General features: G+C 36.6%; 1 protein-coding gene across 3 annotated transcripts in view; it reads left to right on the top strand.

Annotated features, from left to right (window-relative positions):
• LOC145674331 (cell adhesion molecule Dscam1-like) overlaps positions 1-23885 on the top strand; it is a 1494831-nt gene that overhangs the window by 1452825 nt on the left and 18121 nt on the right. For 2 of the 3 annotated variants that reach the window (XM_081744259.1, XM_081744258.1), the window contains exons 32-34: positions 997-1197; positions 15224-15415; positions 21922-22063. In XM_081744259.1, the coding sequence (XP_081600385.1) occupies positions 997-1197; positions 15224-15415; positions 21922-22058 (530 nt within the window). In that variant the 3' untranslated portion in view covers positions 22059-22063. The remainder of the gene's footprint in view (positions 1-996; positions 1198-15223; positions 15416-21921; positions 22064-23885) is intronic. The other variant, XM_081744257.1, reaches the window with a different exon arrangement.

Here is a 23885-nt window from a genome sequence, read left to right as displayed (position 1 = left end):
TGAGATTTTCTTTAATCGTCAGGAAGAAACAAAGGTTTTGTGCATCTAGTTGCCAAATAATAAAAGTAATGTACTCTACACATCGTTAGATGATCAGCACAATAATTAGATAGAGTCATCTAGTTTGTTATCTAAATTTAACTTTCGATCTACAGCTAATAAACAACTTCTTGTTCTCATGAAGGGACAACTATAACTATTTCTTAGTTGTTCGATTGTGATATCATCATTGAGCACATGGCAAAGATTGGCAAATGTGTAGCACCTGTTTTTCACAATAAAGCTGAAAGTACAAAGTATTTTTGACAATCAGTGAACAGTATTATAAAATTCTTTGTTACTATACATTTTCTTTGATTTATGTCCACTGATCACACATCCTATGTTTTCTTTCTGAATCTCAGAAAAAATGCTGTCATTTGAGAAATGGATTATGTTAGTTTATTTTCATTGCACTTGTAATCTCTTCGTTGTTACGGAGCATGACAAAAACGGTAAGAATTCTCACTTCCAAATCAAGTAGCTGCGTTTTTGAATCATTCTTCTGGTCATCCTGAGTTTTCTTCCTGTCATTGCAGTACTTTTAAACGTATAACTTAGCCGGTTTCTTCCAAATATTGCCTTCCATCTTTTATTATTAATAATTTCAATGTAGAATGGTTCTAGGAACAGTGTTTGGAAATTCGTAAATAAGTTTCAAAAAACGTAAAATAACTATAGATACAACTTAAACTAGTTATAAACTTGCAACTTCTCGGTTTTTATAAATCACATACTTAACGGACATTTCAATGCCATTAGCCAATATGTTTAAAAATACATTTAACTGTTGACGTTTGAATGTGCTTTTAGCATTATGGAAATTGGCGTAACAAAATTAATTATTGAAAAAAATATATCACTAATTGGCTGACAAAAATTGGTTGTCAAATAAAATTACTCGTTTGAATCTTATGATTGACCTGGATTGATTCAATGACTTTTATTCTCTAATAGAACTGTACGAGATCAGCCCTTATGCAACGTTCAGTGTTTCGGGTCCGGGAGAAGGGACTCGCCGAACAAATACTATGGATTATAAAATGCAGTTGAAGACCTTTGGTAACCTGGATTGTGGAGCGCAGCCTTTCGACCAGTCAATCTACACTAAAACAAAACGATGGTCTTACCACGAAAGACTTCCTTTGGAAACTGACGGTAGGGTTTCAGAAGAAATATATAATATAAAACATCAATTCAGGTCAATTACCAAAGTTTTATCTATTACAAGAATTATGTTTAAAAAATATAATTAACGTATATTTTATTGTTCCTTTAACATTGTAAAATAAAACATGTAGCAAGAAAATTTTAGGTTCATGTTGTATGTTTGTTTATAAATCCTAAGAAATATTCACAGTATAAGTATATTTACATATTTTCACAATAGTATTTATCTAGTATTCGATTTTAAGTCCTAAGAAAGCAATGTTTATCTCGTATTCCTTGAATACACGAACGACTTGAAAGATATGCAAACAGCTTTGAAGAGAGAGAAATAGTTCCTGAACTACTGACCTCGAAAAACCTACATACATATTCTACAAACAAAAGAAATGCAAGTTTCATTTACACCAGAATAGTTAATGGGTTAATAACCAACTTTTTTACTAACAAATATACTGGTATATTCTATTCTAACGTGAGGAATTCTAGGAAAGGCTTACATTAGCATAGCTATGGTCATTAGGAAGCTAATTACTACCACATTTATTGTCACATTATAAATAAACATTCTTATTTTTATCTCCGTCTTTTCCTATGTTTATTTGGAGTCTACGACTCCATCTTTAATTACTTTTCTTCACTCTCTTCTATTCCGGACAACCCTTCTTTTTCATCCCTACCCTTTCAGACCATCTTGCATGTTATCCTTCCATCTCATCTTGGGACTTCTCCACCTCCTTCTTCCTGTTACTTCCAAACTTCCAATTTTCTTCTTCACATAGTTCCGTGTGCGTGGGTTTTCTCGGGGTTCTCCCGTTTCCTCCCACATTCTTCATTCCACCATTTCATTCATTACTCATTATCACCGTCTCCCTTAGTCTAACCGGCATAACCGTGGGACGTAAAACTCAAAGATTTCATTTCATTTTCTTCACATAGTTGTCATTACTTCGTTCTACATAGTCAAGCCAACTCAGTCCCCATTCTTGTATCTTTTCAGTCAAGGGTTCCAACGTAACAGTGCCTCTTATATATACATATACTATCCTTCCACGTTACACAACACATTCACCTTAAGTCTAGAAAGACCAAGAGGGTGTTAATTTTGCCCGAAAGTTCTATTTAGTTTATATGCTTTGATATGTATTCAAGATTCTCTGCTTTTTTTATTGTTCCATTTGAAAAAAGTTCATTTTCGCTTTTTTCAACTGGAATATATTGCTTTGTATTTTGTAAAAAAAATCAAGGGGGCTTAGATTTGACACCCCTTGGTCATAGGTGCTACATGACTTTGTTTTCCTCCCAAAATTCCTTTCATTTGTTTCTACATATGTAAAATTTGTATTACTTTTTTGAAAATGTTGCTTTTATCCTTTATATAAACACTTTGGCTTTCATAGAACTCGTCGAGTGTTGGTTGCGATACTGGTTTTCTGCATAGTATTATAAGAAGTTCGGTATAATATAAAAAACAGTTTTACGCGCTCCTATTATCCTGGTTTTACAAGTGAAAAGTACACTTTTTTGAAAAGTTTCTTTTTTGAAATTTAGTTAAACATGTTCATTCAAATTGAACAAATATACTCTGAAAGCTACTTAAAACCAGCGCAGGCAAATTTGACCACCCCACCTTGGTCCTTCACGCAGCAGATGCCAGCACGGACTTTCTAGGGTTAACATGCTCATCTCCGCCAGTTCCACTTTCTTTTCCTAAGCCCTTGTGATTTCCAAGGTTTCACTACTACATATCATTGCCGTTCTTATTACCCTTTTATAAATTTAAGAACTTTTAATTTGCAACTTCATTTCATGCCACAGAGTACCCCACTTATCCTTCTCCAGTTTAGGCTGCCAAATTGTATTCTGTGTGCAATTCACCATTCTGGTCAAGATATAATTTAAAATACTTAAACTTCGAGAAAGGTCCCCTCGCATTGTCTCAACTTCTTTGTTAGATTACATATATTCTTTGTTCTACTTATTATCATGCCTCTTTCTTAAAACAACTTTATCTATTCATCTAGTTTCTTCACTGTCTTTTATTTCGATGTTTAGCACGTAACGATATCATCCATGCAGAGCATACTTCATGATACTGTTCTTTCAAACCCCCTTTCCAAGGGCATCCGAAGATAAGTCTGTAATAAAAAGAAATTACAAGTATTAGCTTTGAATCCAATTAATTCTTTTACTTAATCGCGACTTGTTCCCTTACTGTATCTGAAAAATACAATGTAGAGCATTACAAAATGGTTTGAATGGTTTAAATTTGTTATATTTTATTTACGAAGTGTCAACGTAAGATACAATTGTATTTACATATAATGTAACTGCCGAAGTTTATACACCAAAGAGTTTACATATGCTCTGTATGAACACTTCTCATTACTCTGCAAATGGTAATATAGTCAGTGTTCGAAGTGGAAAAACAGCAGAGGCGGTATGCTTTTTTGCGATTTTGACTCGACATACCGACTACCGGTATCTAAACGTTGAAATGCAGTGAGGGTATGTTGCCTAAAGATTGCATTTCTATTTACATAACGCCTGAAAACCATTAGAGAACTTCTCTGTAGTGACGCGGGGGAGATATGGAGCTACTTTTATTCCCTCCAACAACTTTCTGAAAAAAATCCCCTTATGTTGTATTATAGAGAATTATATATATATATATATATGTGTGTGTATGTGTTTTGATCAATAGTTTCCACTGCATCGCTAATGCAGCTTACGCATATTTTGGGGAAGTGGTTGTCGGTAAACATTGCCTTTCATATATTCCAGGAGAAAAAATCACAGAATTCTGGGGATTGCGTTGAAAACACTTTCTAATTCTTTCAACATTCTCCTCGGAAGTCGAAAGCCTACCTGAAGTTTTAGCCTCACAACGGCAGTCTGTTGTTACCAGAATTTACCATATCGAAATTTCTTTGTTTATAGCTCTTTGTTAAATCCCGTGCAAATAGTAGCGGGACACACAGTGACTCAGTGGTAGAGCAGCTACCTCTGGTGCGTGGGGTCCCTGGTTCAATTCCGGCCTAGTAAGTTTGTGGTGGACAACATCTTATCCTGGATTTTCTAGGGGTACTCCTCTTTCCTCCCACATTTCATTCTATCAATTATTTAATTATCACTCACTTGCCTTAATCATCCGTCTTCGTTAGCGCAAAGAGCATAATTGTGAGACATTTTCAATTAAATCCTGTACAAAACTCACACTACACACTCAAAAACGAATCCTTATTCGCCTGAAATTGTAAGATGCAAAAAATGCCTTACTTTCCTCACTGACACCAATTTTATAGATAGTTACCCCGCCAACTACCGGTAGTATTATGCAATAATTTGTGCATTTCAAATAAACTTGAATGTGTGTTCGAATATAGTATACGCCATACTTGACTTGTCGTTTTCTTAACGTGCTCTTATGGTAGAAAATCATTTTGAAATGCCTCATGTAACCTTAAAGTTTCATTTTCATCGAAGAAAAATAACATAACAAGCCTGGTGGATGTTTTATATGTATAATTATTTATTATAAAACGTATTGGCGGAAAATGTCATTATAATATTAGAAAACAACACACAATTTTATTGCAATAATATAGAGCAGATTTATTTTGAAATTAGCCATAAAAATGGTAAACATAAGAGCACACATACTAACAGTAGATATAACATCCTATTATTTAATGTCTTTATCAGAAACTTGGTTTTCAATAGTGATATAACGATAATGACGAAATTAATTTCACAAAGCACATCCTGAAGTAAATGGGTTGCAGTAAAATAAGGCATCATTCATGTTGTAATAGCAAAGGTCTTCTTTCTACTGAAATTTAGGGGGCACGGTGGTCCAGTGGTAAAGCGTTCACCTCCGGTGCTTGGGGTCCCTGGTTCGATCCCAGCTCGCGCCGTGTGGACTTTGTGGTGGACAAACACCGTGCTCGTAGGATTTCTCGGGGTTCTCCCGTTTCCTCCCACTTTCTTCATTCCACCGTTTCACTCATCTCTCATCATCGCCGTCTCCTTTAGCCAACCGGCATAAACGTGGGACGTAAAACTTAAAGATTTCAAAGATTTTTCTACTGAAATTTAGACTTTTCGCTGTGAACATCAGTCTATTCTAGTCTTCGGTTAAATTTGCTTTTTTATTTTATTTTATTTTTTGTTTTACTTTATTCCGCACAGATCACTACTAATAATTTAAGGTGGTCTAGTGGTAAAGTGCTAGACTTCCAAATGGAAAACCTCGGTTCGATTCCTCATCAGGTAGTATGATTTTTTCGCATAAAATAATGGCTGGAAACAGAGATTCACCTTCTGTTGCAGAACTTGCAAGGCATTACTGACAATAATACGAGTAAAAAGTGTGCGTTCTATATCATACATTGTAATAACAAGTATGTTTTATATTTATATTCGTCCCCCACTCTCTCTCTTTCTTGACGTTTCCCTATCCTGTCTTTGTATCTTTCACTTCTCCCTCTCTCTCTCTCTCTCTCTCTCTCTCACACACACACTTCATGTGGATGTGCGTGTTCCAAAGATGAAAAGGGACAAGAAAATCTAATTAACTGGGAACTTCGGCGTCGCGTTTTTCGTGTTTTGGGGAAAACATCACCAGTCGTGGTCATCTCTGACAGAAATACTGTTTAAACGCAAGGAATTAAGTACAATCTCTTTTTTATCCTCTGGGTTACCGAGTCTCATTCGAATTACCGAGTCACTACAAGTTTTAATCCTCAACCCAGTGTTGGTCAATAAGCTAACCAACATTATCCGACTGACACGATGATCCGTTTGAACTCTAGCGTGATCATTCTATGTGTGAAAATTATGTTATATCCGCAAGAGAGGAAATCGATACTGGATGTTCGGAACCGATAAATCTTCGGGAAAAACTAGAAAATGGTATCCTCTTTGGTTATTTGAAAACAAAATTTTATTTATACTAGTTCGACACAAAATATGTTTTCAGCCTATAATTCAATGTGTTTTATTCGCATTGAAATTTGACACATCCTAAATCTATGAGGAACATAAACTTTTCCTTTCGAACATTTGTAACTTTTCATTACAATACGGGTTGGACTTTTAATATAGGGTACTTCTGATAGAAATTTAGCAGAAAAATAGCACTCATTCAATTTTGTCTTTATTTTTTTCTTTTTCTTTTCGTTTCGGATTTGTTTTGTTCTGTTTGCGTTAGTGGTGTGAGGTGGAAGATATGACGTACGCTACCTACTGGGTTTATTAGAATGTATTTTGGATCAGTACGTCCAATGAACACTACCGAATTTGCAATCGAACCACGCGGAAACAAAGCATGTGTGTTAAACTTTGACAGTTATCCTAGATGTGTCTCCGAGATCTACAGTTCTACTGGAAATTGAGTGTGCTATCCTTTATGAAAGTGACTTAATGAATGTTCAAAGCATCCTCTATATATTCGAATAGTTCTAAAAAAGTATGTAAAAACAAACATTATTTATATATTACTGTTGGATTTCTGGAAACGGAACATTATAATGTTAGGTTCTTTTTTACTACGTGTGAATTTCACATTTTCATCTGTTCTACTTTTCGTTTCCTTCTTCTCTAAACTTCTCTCTCTCTCTCTCTCTCTCTCTCTCTCTCTCTCTCTCTCTCAGTATCTCTGCCTCATTTCTGAATCTCTGTGTAATGGACATTCATTGGTTTCAATTTTCTATTGTGTATGTTTCAGTTTCTCCCTACATCAACTTATGTTTCGTCTCGGTTTTGTTATTTCATTTTATCGAAACTAATACATATGCAGTTTGAAATTAGAATTGCGCTCATGTTGTTAGCTATTTATAGTATGGGAGAGAAGAAAGGAGAAGAGAGGGGGTCTCTTTACCTGACACGATTATGGGCTAATAAGGTGTGTATTGGGTGGCCTAACTGCACGGCGTTTACTGTTGCAATTTTTTATGCGGAATGTACCATGGAACAGGAGGGAAGATTTTTCCCTTGGATTCTTCCCTTGGATGGGCTTTCGCGTCATCCAACTTGACTCTTTTAGCATCACGAGAAGAAGCTATTGCAGCCCGTTGAAAATGCGAAGAAAGAAGAAACCATAAAGAACTACTAGATAGATAAATGTTCGGGACCGTAGCCATTGAGTCGAGCGGCACTTGGGGCCTCGAAGATCTAAATTTCATCAAAGAAGTAGGCCAACGTATTGCACACGTTACGGGTGACAAACGGGCTACTAATTTTCTAATACAACGTATCAGCATAGCAGTTCAGCGAGGGAATGTGGCTTCCATTTTAGGTACGCTACCTCCTTTCAAGTTATTAGAAAATGTTTCCCTTTGTAACTTACTGTGCAGAATTTGCTGTTTTCTCATATATTTTTTCTCTCTCTTTTCTACGCACCACCTTTTATATTTTTTATTTTATTACCTTATATATATATATATTAAAAGCTTAACCAATTTTCATGAACCAAAAAACATTTTGTTTCTTATAGTGGTAGAATTGTTATACTGTACATTGCATAAGTGTCCACATAAGCATTGCCATTATTCAGCAGTTTTCATGAACGATTGGGGATGTTTACAGCGGACATCTGCATATACTCCAGTGGTAAGCTTGCAAAAGCTTGGCGAATTTGCTCCTTCAGTTAATCAAGAGGACTTTTTGTTGTCTTGCTTTTGGTCGATAATCTTCCTCTTTCACCCATCTCAGAGGAAGAAATCGCAAGACATTTAGTCAGGACTCCTCGCTGGCGCTTCAAGGGGCCACGACGTCCCAACGAGGTCCTGGAAAATAGGTGTCCAACCACGTACGGACAAAACAAGTAAGACGAGGTGAGGCGCCATCTTGCATAAGTTAGGTCGTTTTAATTGTCCCACGTGGATAGAATTCCGTGAACATGATGTTCAAGTATAGCAAGGTATGTTCTGTATTTATTGTGTCCGAATGACGTAGAGACCCACAACTTTCGTGGATGTCATACCGCACAACATCATGACTTTTGGGTGATGTGAACGGGGGGAAGAATTAATGTATGTGATGTATAATTTTGAATAATAATTAATTTACTAGAATGAAAATGTGGGAGGAAACATCACACACAAGCTAATAATTACTATGATAATGCGCACCCTTCCACTCACAAAGTTAAACAAATGAAATTAGTTCAGTCGGTAGAGTCTGAATTATTAATAATTAAATTTTGAAAAGCTAATTTAGAAAATAGGTAGCATGAAAACTCTTGATTTCAGGTACGCGCAGTTTTAACATCCACCCTGAGTGTGAGAATTACCCACAGTTGCATGAAACATGCTCATCGTATTCACGGCTTATGTATAATCCCGGCATCTGGCCTGAAAAGAAGACATAAGGACAGGAAATTGTAACACATACCTTGCGGCCAAGCTGTCTGAAGAAAAGGAGAATCCAAATTTTTCGCTCCAATCCTTTAAAGAGCAGAAGCAAACATTCCAATGATGCACATATAAATTGTACAACGCACTCGCGCGCAGCCTCGCCAATGAAACAAGAAAAAAAATGTTATAAACTTCGAATAACACTCATAGTAAAGCGGAGCTCTCGCTTATCGTATTGTTTGTGCACATAATTCCACTACTTTCACCGATGTCTTCACTCTTGAAGTGTCCATCTAAGTTTTTCCGGCTTTACTGCACCACGACGGCGATGTCTTCGGCTCCCTCTCATTGACGGCCAAGGTTGTCTTGTGTTACCATGTCTCCTCTTCTTGTAGATCTCTGGATCTCCGCTGTACTCCTTCAGCGGGTGGCGGTCAGCTATAGCAGCTGGGTCTCGTGGCTTCAGTGGCGGTTGTGAAGGTGGTCCTTCTGCTCATGTTAATAATAATAACACATACTAGCACTGGATGTTTTTCTCATTCTCAGCATCACGTACAGGCTATGGGCTTAGTCTCTTGTACGTATGTACTCTATGAACGAAACGAGCTATAATGTATGGAGACATTCGTCACGGGCCTAAACTGACTGGCGCACTAAGTTCGTCCGTGCCAATAAATTAGTATTTTTTAATATTTACAACGAATAAAATAAAAACATGCTCTACTGAGCTTGAAATATTATTTTCATGTCTAGTTTCGGCAAAACACTTCACAGATTAATATAAAGAAACTGTCACTTCAAATCCGAAATTGCCGCACATGTTCTCAACACTTCCAAAAACTATCAAACAACTGCCACTTCGAAAAATCAAGTTAGTCGCGAACGACGTGTATGTTCTCAAAACTAAGAAACAACTGTCATTTCGAAAAACCGAAATCTTCGCAAACGATATGTGTTCTCAGAAAACTATCTATCAACTGCCCCTTGTGTTCTCCACACTTTGGTTTTATTCCCACGGAAGTTCATTGTCTGTTTGAACTCCGCGTTGTGTCAAACCACTTTCAACCACTCTCCCAAAATAGGTGGGGTAGGTTCCTCCCTCAACGGAAGCTTTCCTGTGACCTACTTAACTTTAAAATCAGCAGGTTTATTTACTTTTATGCGTTTTTCCCACACACCAATTAAACTGTTTTACGTCACTATATGCGTTCGCTAGCTTATTTAATAAGCTTTTATTTGATGTGTATCACTCACACGCACTATATCCTGTTAAATAGTAATGTTTAGTTAAACACAAAAAAATTACAAAACTTGTCACTAGCCATGTTCGTGGACCTCTCGTGACTCGTGCTGCCATCTCGTTACGAGTTACCTAAACTCTTGTTCAAGTGACGTGGAGAATGGCGTAAACCTGGAATGCTTGTTTTTAATGTTTTTAACTTTGGAATGATTTCTCAATTTAAATGACATAATATAACAAACTACACATATTATAGAATATTAGCACAGTCCCTTAAGGGCTGTCATGGATTCGCACCTGAAAACGAGGATTGATTCTTGGTTTGTGGGTTCCCTTCTTTTACATCCAGCATTGGTATATTGTCGAGGTTTAAAAAAAAAAACTAGGTTTGTGTTTGCCCATAGGTCACCTCTCAAAACCATCAACCAGGCTTATGATTGCTATTAGAACAAGCCATTCATATTATAACAAACAAAATGTCGATTTAAATATATCTAAATAATACGGTTTCATCCAGAAAGTTTATTTACACATTACTAAAACATACTCATGTAGCAGACCATGCAGAGGAAAGCAGACGAAAATTACCACACACCAGAGATACCTGACGGATGTTTCTGAACTATTACAACTAGGACCAAAGTGGACTCTTCCAAAATTTAAAATTTCTTCAACTGCTCCTCTCAGGCAGAAGTTCGTTGGTAAAGCAACGCTTCTCGTATCTAGGACGTGAAAAAGAGATGTGGCTTGCAAAGTTCACACTCCATTGTATCGTCAATTTGTTACGGATACGCTAAAATTTTGCTTGCTCCGAACGCATTGTGCACCCCGACTTGCTGACTACACAGTATCAGTGTATGTCCCTAACTAATAACACACTAGAAAGTGTGACTATCTCTGCTTATGTACGAAGTTGGGAGCTCATATAGTTACTATCTCAAAATTAAGGTAGCTACAGTGGATAACTGTACATACCCACGCTGCTGTGAGAACAAAGCTTCAACAGAGAAGCAAGCTTTCTTAAAGTTTTTTTTTCTGAGGTCTTCTCTGCCTCTACGAAAAGCAAACTAGCGTATATGAAGCTCAAAATGTCCTATCTTCTCCATTATAATACGTAAATCATATTAAAATATCTCTGTCCCAGTATCATGTCCAGTCCTGTTGTTATTTACATATAATCAAATACACTAAACCAATAATATATATACATTAAATACTAATATGTCGTCTGCTCCCGCTGCTACATATGCAAATCAAATAAAAATGAATATGTAAATTGACCTAATTAAAATATTAAATATTCCCAAAATAAAGCAAAAATTAAATATGCAAATAATATATATAAACACTGCTAATGTGCTGTTCACAGTGATGACTTCTTTCGTAACACTTCGGATTGTGTGTCAGATTTAATAGCTTTTGCGACATGATAGTGTTTGTGATTTCTGCGGACTTAGAGTGAAAAATTCCTGAAGCACTTACACATTTTCCTCCGTTCTGCATATTGAGGGACAACTGCATCTCCTAGTATCTGCTAGAGAACCAGTGTTCATTAGCCTCGAATGGAAATTACGATATTTCTTTCACACTTTGCCACCATCTCTGTGCTTGTAACGTGAACGAGATGCTAGCTGAACCCGCTCATCTAAAGTGAATCGTTGCATTATGGTCTATCACTAATACCAACAATAACAAACATATTTAGTCTATGCATAAGTTCGTGCTGTTCTTATATTTTATTTTTATTCTGCTGTTCTGTTAATTCAAATACAAATACAACACAAGACATAACATTAACACATTCTACGAATGTAACAATACATTACATACATTTTACTCTCACTTATATTAACTCACAATCACTCATTGATGTATTTACCTCCACTATCTATGACCCTCTGCCAACGTTCAGATAGGATTTCAATGCCTTGCCTGTAGAAATGTTTTGATTTTGACTGAAGAAATGTGTTAGGCATTGGTCAAGAGAAGCTTTTCTGTGCTGTTTTTTCAGCAATTGCTTCATTCCCGTACGCAGCACAAATTGTTATCGCACTGTTCTGTTTCACTGGATCCTCGGTTAAACTCGAAGAGTAAAATGTGACGGAAATTATCATTTTCCTCAACTTGACATTCCATATTAGTTTGTCTGAAACATATACAACAACACATTCACAATCAAGAAAACCTTTGTTTCACAACACACAAACTCCGTACCACGGCAAAACAACGGAATAACGAATAATAATCGCTTTATGTCTCATTGTTGCCAACCTAAAAGAAAATCGCACGAACTTATGCATCGACCCAATAAAATATCATATAATAAATTTCACCTTTGTAAGGAACAATATGTTTTCGTTTCATAAAAACTGTTTAAGTATTTTCGAAAAGTTATAAACAATTTTCAATAGGGAGTTAATTCCCTCCGGATGGACTATCTTTATACGCCCTTGTAACTTTAAACTGAAAATGGGACGCTTAATTTTGTACGATCCAAATATTGATAGAGAGAGTTTGTTTGGCATACTCTGTGATACGACAAAGTTAACCGTGTTGCCAAACAAATAAAATGTTGAATTTTCTCAAATGACAATATGCCAAGATGTTATATATATATTCCAAATTTCATGTTAAACGAAAACCTGCAATGTTGCGTATATTATTTAGTGTTGCAAACTAATAATGCTATGGTATCATAAACACTTAAATTTTGGTTTCCTCTATAGCAGTAAAAGCGCAAGTGAGTCGCACGGAGCAGTGCACATAAAAAAGTATTTTAGTGTCTAATACCATTATCATGATGAATTTTGAATGAATAGGGATAGTTACAAAAGATTGAAAATTTGGCTTTCCTCCAGAGTCTTTATTTCGAAAAATTTATCATCCATTTCCACATACACTTTCAAAAGATGTGACCACAATGCCATCTACGGCAATTTGATATATCAAACCATTTTGGAGATATATGATAACCATTGGCAGTTTGCAACACAGATTAAGATTGTAAAATTGCGATTACTTGTTGTTATTATACCTATTAGAAAGTATTGTTGTAATGTTATAGAAGCTAAATAAATCAAACAAATGTTCTAAGAAGTTTGCACAAATACATTATTTTAAGTAATAAAACCAATTTTACCATTTCTCTTATCTCCCGAGCGGTTTGCGGCGGATGTAGTTTTATCTAAACGGCATTATGATATTTATATATATTGGAAACCATGTACATAATTGTTATGAGATACTTATCCACATATTTTTTTTTCGAAATAAAGTCCTTTGAAAGAAAAAAATCAATTTTCCAATTCCTGCTAACTTTGCTTCTACTTGTTTGAAAAGTGCCCTATGATGACCTAGTCGTTGACATTAAAATACTTTGGATGTACACTCATGTCCAAAGCGATTGTCACACATATATAACTGTCTTATTGTAAGAATATAATTTGATAATGATTTTGCACGGTACTTTTAATACTGGTATTATGTATATAATCGGGAAATCTACATTTGTGGTAAATTTCATAGGAAAATAATTATAAATACGAATATTAGAATCAGTAAAACAAAATGTTGCTAAATGGACAAGAAAATTTTATTTTTTGTTTTGTTGTTCTTATTTACTGTTCTTTTGACATGAAATTTTCCACATACATGTCTTTGCCGATTATACACATACTAACATTATAAGAAATACCGGTCGAATTCGCTATTAAATTATATTCGTACAAGAACATATCTATAGATATGCGACAATAATTTCAGACATGAGTGTACATTACCCCGTATGTCTTATTGCTTTATTACTGCTGCACGCCTCCAAAACTTGATTGTTTTTCAAATTTTTGTGATACTGTAGTGTCCTTAGTTTGCAACTCTGCATAACAAGTGTGCAATTTTCTCCATAGGTCCACATAAAAATTTTTCTATTATTTTGATATAACAAATCACCTCTTGAAGTTTGTGGGTTTGTTTGATTTTGATATTGAGTTTAGCGTCCCTTTCAGCAACGAGGCTATGTGAGACGTGGACATACCGATTAACGTGGAGTCCTAACCACATGAGCTACCGCCGGTAATCGAATACAGGTCTCCCACGTTAAAAGCACTAAAGTTTGTAGGTATAGTTTATTAACATTATATATATACATAATGCTAATGAACTATACCAACAAATTCTAGGAGGTGATTTCCTTACGTCAAAATAAGAGAAAATGTTCATGTGGACATATGGCGAAAAGTGCATAGTTTCAGAGCTAGGACTGTCCAAAATCGCGAAAAAGACAAATTTCAAGAGGTCCTATTTCGAATTCGAGAAACTGTTGATGGTGGTCCATATCAGCGTAAAGGAAGTCACTCATACGCAATCCAAAAATGCATATTTGATTAATGTTCAATGGGGTATAGAGTATTCCATGCAGGGTGAAATTCCCAGACATGCCACAAACCGAATTTTGTGATATGCTCTGACTTTATGATCGGTTCAAAATAGGCAAAGGATAAGCCTTGATAGTAGTGAACACGGAATACTTTGGTGCGAAGTCGAAAGTGTTAAGGATCGTCAGCAGCACCATCTCTCGTACTCGGGAAAACACATACTGCAATGTTTTCTTTCACGCTTATAAATGAAGAAAACGTGAAATATACCGTGAAGAAATACATCGCAGAATACACACACACAAACATGGAGCTGCCAGTTCCTAACACTTCCGACTTCCCTCTGAAGCATTGGATGCCCATTGTTGTCATGGCTTACCTCCTGCCACTTTGGACCCTCCTTGAAATTAGGGTATGTCTGAAGGCTGTATTGAGAGCATATCTGAGAATTACACCCTGTAGGGAATACTTTGTACACCTATTGAAAATAGACGAAATATACAGTATCGGATTGTATATGCGTGGCTTCCTTTACGCTGATAAGCACCACCATCCACAGTTTCTGGAATTCGAAGTAGGTCCTGTCGAAATTTGGCTTTTGTCGGGATTTTGGACAGTCCTAGCTCTGAAACTATATACTTTTCCCCATAGGTCCAAATGAACATTTTCTCTTATTTTGATCTGAGGAATAAGGTTTTACAGTTTGTCGGTAAAGTTCATTAATACCCTGTATCTATCTATCTATCTATCTATCTATCTATCTATCTATCTATATATATATATATATATATATATATATATATATATATATATATCTGAACGTCTATTGAAAGCATTGTGACATGTGACAATAATAGTTATCATTGAGTCTAAAGTAAGCTTGTAATAAATACTTAGTCATCAACATCAACTTCAAATAAACAAGGGAAGTAATATTCTTGATGGCTGATGCTAAAATGAGTAATTCTAAGAATGGTTATTGATGCCATAGAGTGAAAATCTCACATCCTAGTAAACATCGTACTTCTTTTCTCTCTTGTTGCCAGAAGAGACTCGCTTATCAAGACAGGAAACTCTTCCGAGCAGTAGTAACCTTCGGCCTAGGAGTCGCAGTAGTTCCAAACATCGGAGGCAAAGTAGAGGAGATTCAGAGTCTGAAGACACGAGTGAAAGTCCCTACACAGAATCGGCGGGGAATCCAAGTTACAGGGTGCCTGTAAAAGTATACAACAGAAAAGGTAATATTTTATCTTCATTCAGAGTTTGTATTACAGCGTTTTCTTGATTTCCACATTCTCTAGAGACTTTGTTACAACGTGGGCTCTAACTTTTATATTCTGTTGATTAGATAAATCGGTGATAAATGCAGGAAAGACTGCTGTAGCAATTTTATTTCTTAGCTGATTTTATCATAGATTCCTACTGGTACGTTACCATCATTGAAGGGCTCAAAAATAACTAACTAACTATATAACTAACTAAACTAACTAACTCTATGGCCTATGAAACCCGGAGGTTCAGTGCCGCGTTCACAAAAGCTCTCCACTGACTTCTATCCTTAGCTAATTGCATCCAGTTTCTACTTTGTATTCCTATCTCTGCGAGATCCATCTTAATATTGTCCTCCCATCTGCGCCTAGGTCTTCCTAATGGTCGTTTTCCTATGGGTCTACCAGTCAAGACTTTGAAAGCGTTTCTACTTTCTTCCATTCTAGCTACATGACCTGCCCACCTAAGCCTCCTAGACTTGACGACCCTAACAATGTTGGGTAAACCGTATAAACTATGTAGTTCCTCGTTATGAAGCTTCCGCCATTCCCCATTCTCGTTCCTCTTGGGTCCGAATATTCTTCTCAGGATCCTGTTCTCAAATACTTTCAGTCTATGTTCTTCCCTCAGAGTAAGCGACCATGTTTCACAACCATACAGAACAACAGGCATGATTATCGTTTTATATATTTTAAGCTTCAAATTCCTCGACAGAATTCGCGACGACAAGAGATTTTGAACCGAATAGTAACACGAATTCCCTGCTTTGAGTCGACATTTAATTTCTTCGTGAATATGGTTTTCGTCTGTTAATATTGATCCTAAATATTTGAAAGTATCCACTTTATCAAAAACATTATTTAATATTTTAACGCCTCCACAATTTGCCGTATTACGGTCCCGACGCACTTCCATGTATTTAGTTTTCTCTGCATTTACTTCTAAACCCATGTCCCTGCAAGCGTTTAATAAGATCTCTGCATTTATTTCTACTGTTCTCCTATCATCCCCTATTAAATTTACATCATCAGCATATGCCATAACCTGGTGAATGCCGTTCAACTCTAGGCCCTGGTTGCTATCTTTGATTTTCCTTATGGCGTATTCCAGCACAAAGTTAAATAATAATGGCGACAACGCATCTCCTTGTTTCAGGCCATTTTCGACGTGGAAGCTCGTGGACAAAAATTTTCCTACCCGGACTTTACTTTGGGATTCATTTAAACATATCTTAATTAATCTAATTAGCTTTCTCGGTATTCCAAGTTCTGTAAGAACGTTGTATAATGTTTCTCTCCTAACCGAGTCGTAAGCCTTTCTAAAATCAATAAATAGTTGATGTACCGGGGTATTGTATTCCCACTTCTTTTCGAGTATTTGGCGAATGGTAAATATTTGGTCGATAGTTGATCGATTTCGTCTAAATCCGCACTGATAATCTCCAATAATTTCATCTGCGTATGAGGTCAATCTTGCTAACAGAATATTTGAAAGGATTTTATAGGATGTTGACAGAAGAGAAATGCCTCGATAATTATTACAGTCAGTTTTGTCGCCTTTCTTGTGAATTGGAACAATGATTGATTCTTTCCACTCTTGTGGCAATTCTTCCTTGTTCCAGATAAGGAGAATGAGTTTGTGTATCTTGTTCCACAATTTTTCGCCTCCAGCTAAAATTAACTCAGCCGGAATTTCGTCTACACCCGGAGATTTGTGTTTCTTCAATTTCTTTATAGCGGCTTGCACTTCTATTCGATTCGGTTCTGGAATATACGGTTCTGCGGTGTGTATCTCCTTTTCTCCACGCACATTAATTTTTGGCTGCGTGTTCAGCAAATCGTCAAAGAAATCTTTCCATTTATTTAAGAGGCTATCCGTATCGGTGAGAACTGTTCCGTCAGATTTCTTTAATATATAAGCACGAGGTTGATAGCCTTTCTTAAATTCGCTGATCCCCTTATACATGTCCCGAATATTTTTATTTTTACTATTATCTTCAAGTTCCTTAATTTTAGCTTTCAAAAAATCCCGTTTCTTTGTTCTAAAAGTTTTGGAAGTTTCCCGCCTGATATCTGCGAAATTTTGTGTAGTTGTTTCATTCGGATTTTGTAGCCACCGTAATTTTGCCTGTTTTCTCTTCTCTGCTAGTTTAATGCATTCTTCGTCAAACCATGGTTTGTTCCTACATATTTCCGCGTGTCCCAATTTTTCTATTGCTGAACTTTTAATGCTATCTCTAATTTCAATCCAAGTATCCTAACTATCTATATGGCCTATGGAATCCGAAGGTTCAATGCCGTGTTCACAAAAGCTTTTCACTGACATCTATCCTTAGCCAACTGGATCCAGTTTCTACTTTGTATTCCTATTTCTGCGAGATCCATCTTAATATTGTCCTCTCATCTGCGCCTAGGTCTTCCTAAGAGTCGTTTTCCGATTGGTCTTCCAGTTAAGACTTTAAAAGTGTTCCTACGTTCTTCCATTTTGGCTACATGACCTGCCCACCTGAGCCTCCTAGATTTGATGACTCTAACAATGTCCAGTAAACCGTACAAATTATGTAATTCCTCGTTATGAAGTTCCAGTCATTCCCCATTCCCGTTCCTCTTGGGTCCGAATATTCGTCTCAGTATCTTGTCCTCAAATACCAGGTTATCATAAAATAAGTATTGTTGTTCAGAGAACTCTGGAGATGTTACCACTTGACAGAATGCAACCAAACCTGGTAGGAGTACATTTGAGAACATGCAGAAGCGATTGATGTGGAAAACAAAATTAGTTCCAATTTTTGCCACCAGAGGTTATTGTGGCCCTATACAACACCAAGTAAGTGCAGCGTGGAAGGAAAATGACACTAGTGATGCTAAATGGTAAGAAAGGCTGTAATTACCTCTCTTGTGGGTCTTGTGGAATTGATTACCAATGCTATTAATACCCCATGGTCAGTGGCGGATTTACGGAGGAGGAGCCTTTTGAACTCAAGCGTCCCTTTAAAATAATTGGATATCTTACACAACTGAAGTAAATTGTTAGTCTTTCCTGTGCTCATAAAATGCAAGCTTCCTTCAAAATTCCAGAAAAAGATTAGTGTCAAATCTCGCCTCCAGAGCCTATTGTGTTTCTGTTCAGTGTTAAGTACGGTGAGTGTGGTATGGAAGACAAATGATATTATTGATATTCAATGAAAGAAAGGCCTAATTCTGCCCCCCATGCGACACGTGGCATTGATTTATGCTCCTATTAATAACCCCGTGGTGTAGCGATGTGTTATTGGCGATGATGATGCTGTGAGGTTCTGCCCAAAGGCAGGTCTTTGACGTAAAAGTCCATGAACAAGAAAAACGCGTAGTGACTAGTACCGTATAAGATGATGGCATCCTTAGGACGGGACCTACATGTTAATATGGGATCCGACTCACGTGTGTCTTAACCGGAAATCCAACCCGGGACCCCTTGAATACAAGGCAAAGAGTGTGGGAAGAGAAAAGAAGCAAACATCGGATTACCATCAATTCACTTCTGGTACATAGTGGCGCTCAAACCCGTGTCACTGAAATATATGCAGATGTGAGTAAGTACCTGTAGAGATAAATACAGCATTTCTTATAATTTTGCATCACTAGTGTCATTTTTTTTCTACGCTGCATTTACATGGCGTTGTAAAGCGCCACAATTATCTCTGGTGGCGGAAATTGGAACTAATTTTGTTTTCTACATCAAACGCTTCTGCATATTCCCCTCCCAAACGGCGACCTATACGTGCTGTTGGGTCCGGGAAGAGATACAGAGTATCTCAGCGTGTACGTGGTACCTCAACATGTAAAAGAGGGGTAGTCCCGTATTGCTTGGACGATCCTACCGGGAGGGGAGAGTCGGATTCCTGCCTGCAGGAGGACCAAACGGAAACGGGAAAGGTTCAATCCCAGATATCTGGGCAACGATACTAATCCCGCGGAAGGAAGGTAACCCTGCAGGATATGGGCCGGTTCCAAACTCAAATGGTGACTTACACGTACCATTGGACCAGGGATGAGATGCATAGCATCTCGAAGTGTGTGTGGTACCTCTACACACGGCGGTTGTCAGTTGAACGATAGAGGTAGGCAGGGCCGAGACACGAGCCCCCTCGGGCATTGCCTGGGGTTCCCGGATTGGGTTGGACTCTGCCGGGTTGTGGTCATACCGTGGGATTCGGTAGCACATGGGAACTAATCCCAGGGACCTTGGTAACGGTGAACATGTGCGGGAGGTGAGCTCGCCTTATAACGCTCGGGTACCATGCCTGTAGAGTATGGTAGGGCCTGACTCGCTAGCAGAACCGCCTCCACCAGTAGGTCAACTGGTAGGCACTCAAGACTTCGGTCTGGCCGCGCAGTGGGCGTATCCCACTCCCTCAGTGAATGGGGGTTACACACTTAGGTGTCAAGGTTAAGGGACAAATCTTGCTGGTGCACCTGTGCACGAGGACATAAGTCCAAGCACGAGCAACCACGGGCGGGGTGCATTACATTCTTGGGGAACCCGTCCATTAAATAGACCGAACGGTCGCGGGCATGCTCCCCATGCATGCAATTAAGCGTGGCATAGTAGACCACTAGCTCACAATGTACTTCTACCAAGTTTGGTTGCATTCTGTCGAGTGGTTACGTCTCCAGAATTCTCTGAGCAGCGATACTTATTTAATGATAACCTGGTACTTTCAGTCTACGTTCTTCCCTCAGAGTAAGCGACCATGTTTCGCAACCATATAGAACAACAGACATGATTATCGTGTTATATATTTTAAGCTTCAAATTCCTCGACAGAATTCGCGATGACAAGAGATCTTAAACTGAACAATAACATTAATTCCCTGTTTTTATAGGCTCAAAAAACAACTTGTTAACCATCATTTTACAGATGTTACTGGAAAACCAATACAAGATCAGAACTTTCTATATTATTCCTGTGAGAGAATATTTTCTTTCTTAGTATCTCTGGAGTTGTCCTTTGTTTTCTTTAGTATTTCGTCATTATTTAAGTCCCAATTCTGCCAGCATAAATCACTATCAAACTGTAAATTAAAACAAAAGATTCATTTATCATGTTCTCTTCATAAGACATTCAATTTTGAACTTCCGCGATGTATATAAACGCTGAAATTAGGAAATATATTAAGGAAAATACAAAATGGCATACTGAAGATGTATATAAAACCAAATTAACCTTTCTGATGATAGAATTCCCCCAGAACTATGGGCAACAACCAGATGGAACACGCTAGATTACATGACGGTTGATCATCGGCATATAAATCCCCTATAGCAAAACATTAATAAACATTTGGAACGGTTTCTTGTATGAAATAATATCTCAAGAATATATTCAACCTCTGCTGTAATGTATACAGAGCAAGTCAAAATTATGGACTGTATTTGTACGGCAAGTGAATTCAGATATAAACATATATATATATATATATATATATATATATATATATATATATATATATGAGGAATATATCCATTTTGAATCATTTCTTTGAACTGATTATTGATTTAGTAAGAACAGAAATTACTGTAACAAAATATTCAAACTTGACAATTACATCCCCATAGTTTCCAGGTATTAAATTTACTTTCAGTAATTTGAAAACTGAGTGTTTTGTTAGTTGTTCACTGCATGTAAACTCCTTGTCTATAGAATTTATGTTAATGACTTTTGTTATATCTTTGTTTGTTGTATGTTATGGCAAGTTAAAAGTTTTCTGGGTAATCAGAATATGGATTTCTTGTACGGTGTTATATATAAGACAGCTGTTTCTTGACATATATTGATCTTTCCTTACATAGCTGCAACATTTTCACATTCAACCACCATTATGTATATATCTTCAGCAAAAAACTCATCCAGTTTTCAATCTTAGTTGGATTTCTTTTAGAAATGTATGAACGGATGAAAAGTGATGGTTACTTTTGTATGACAACTAGTGTGCAGTTGAATATTTAAGTTCTGAAATTCTTCCCTTTTATAACGAAAATAAAAAAAATGAACTATTATTTTGACATCTTGGAAAATTTAATTCATTCTCAAGTTTCAGCATTGATCCAAGGTAATCAAGGTTAGTACTGCAGCAGCCTTACAGTGCATTTTGAAACGCTGTTAAAATAATCATCTTGTTCCATACTTCTAACATGGTTTTGAGCCGAAATTCCGTTTTGCGTGAGCACTTATAAATGCCAAAAATTCTGACACTTACGATGTAAACACGACTATTAGTTTGATGCGAAAACGAAAAGAAAATAATGCATTTTAACTACTATTTCAAGTTACAAGAAAATAGACATTTCTATGTTAATCGACCAACTAACATCCTAAAATGTCGAATTCATATTAGATAACTTAAAGTGTGGTGAATATTTTGTTAATTGTAACTGTCTATATTTTCAAATAAATTTAAGAATTATCATCACTATTCACTTTTTTACTTTATCAGAAATTTACCGCCCTGACTCAAGTACGGAGTCGAACGAAGTATCTCCAGTAGTAGAGCGGCGAGTTTATCCTCCGTCATCAAGGGTACGATCCAGAAGTTTGGAGAAGGCCTTAGAAGATCCGGCATCCGCCAGGTAGTCAAGGTTTGTTCTTTCGAGTAGTTATTGTATATGTGTACTAAACAGATATATATTTTAATAATTTCATCATATACATACTCGTTTAGGTGATGTTGGTTCCTGCAGGTGCCGATTGACATACTGTTGCTTTTCTGTTTATCATAGATTTATGTTATTCCATAGAGGATTACTGGAGATCAACTGTACGGGTGCGAACTTCAAAGATATTTGACTAGACCGCAAAAATATTACATATATATGGGCATATGTTGTATTACCGAAGAATAACTTTCTGTAGACATTTTGTCTCCACAAGAACAAGTTCATTGGTTAACAGATTTATTCTTTCCAATGATGATACTTCATTAATGCAGTATGTCAAGCTGAAAGATGACGAGCAAATTCTGTAGTTTGAGTACTGGGAAAACTAGCGTTGAAAAACAATCAAGAGGTTTTTCTGGATGGTACTTTAAAAGTTATTTCAAACAGTTTTGAAAACTGTACACTCATAAATGCAAGTCTAATAGATATGTAATCCAGTTTCCTATTTAATTGTATTTTTTTATCTCTATTAAAAATTTTGATTGGCTGTTATCAAAAACCGAACAAAAACTCTCCTATTTCTGTGCTCGATAATTGTAGGGATTCTGTGCTTGTAGCTCTTAATGAATGTGATATCATTCTTTTTGGTGATTTTAATTTATCAATAGATTGAATTAACCTTAGCGCGGGCGTAGGTAAATGTCCTAGTGACGACTGGTTTTTAGATATGTTTATAGAAGGGTTAAGGACCAGTCAATACAACTTATTTCCTACTTGTCGTGATAATATTCTTGATTATGTGGTCTCCTCTCTAAGTGATCTTGTCATCACTCTACGTAAAATTTATTTTCATCGAATCATGCATCTTTCCACGTCGACATTCCTTTGTCTAGACCTTCATCGAATAACTACATCTTCGAGCCTAAACAGCTTAATTGGCAATAGAAGAAGGCACTGTGGAACAGTATAAATCCTGCCCTTGATTTAATTCCCTGATGTATACTGAATAATAGTAATATTAATGATGCTGTCTCACTTTTTACAGATATCATTTCTGCGGTTATTAAAGAGTTTGTCCCTCGAAAACTGAAACGGTCGCGCCAGTTCTCTCCGTGATTTGATGCAGAAGCTTGCTTTGTTCTTCGAAATAAACACAGAGCTTGGGTGCTGTGGAAGTTGTTTCCGAGCGAACAAACGTATAGGTCTTTTTCGAACATTAGGTAAAATTCGAAATATCTCCTCCGTATGAAATATAAGAATTATCTGGAAGCTCAATCATGTAAATTCTTTTCTGGACCGAATAGTTTCCGGATATACACTAGCACAGAACTGTTACTTTCAGTGAGTACTTTTGCAATAGCTTTTCTAAGGTTCGGACTCTCCCTCTTTATCTAAGATCCAATCTGTCAGTTTGCACTTGTTGACTACAATTGAGGACCGTTTAAACAAAATCCAACAAACGCCATTTACAACATTTCATAGGAGAGTTTTTTTTTAAGTTGTACTCAACATCGTTGATTCAAAATATTTCAAAAATTGAATACTGATCATCCGTGTGGATATTCATTGATGAAGGAATAATTGAACGTCATCATTAACAGCCTTTATTGAGCAAAAGATTTACAAATTATAAATTTCTACAAAACTCAACATATCCAATTGTTGATGCATATTTCTTCTTTATTTTAGTAAGCTAGGTGTTATACTGTAAATCTCCATTCCAAGCATTTAAGTTCAATGCGCATTTTGTACATAATATCAGAATAAGAAGTTAACAATGTATTAGTAAATTTACATTTTTCTT

This window comes from Thermobia domestica, chromosome 17, assembly GCF_964235325.1.
Source record: "Thermobia domestica chromosome 17, izTheDome1.hap1.1, whole genome shotgun sequence".
In the NCBI taxonomy this organism is placed as follows: Eukaryota; Metazoa; Arthropoda; class Insecta; order Zygentoma; family Lepismatidae; genus Thermobia; species Thermobia domestica.
This window is presented reverse-complemented; position numbering and strand designations above follow the sequence as displayed.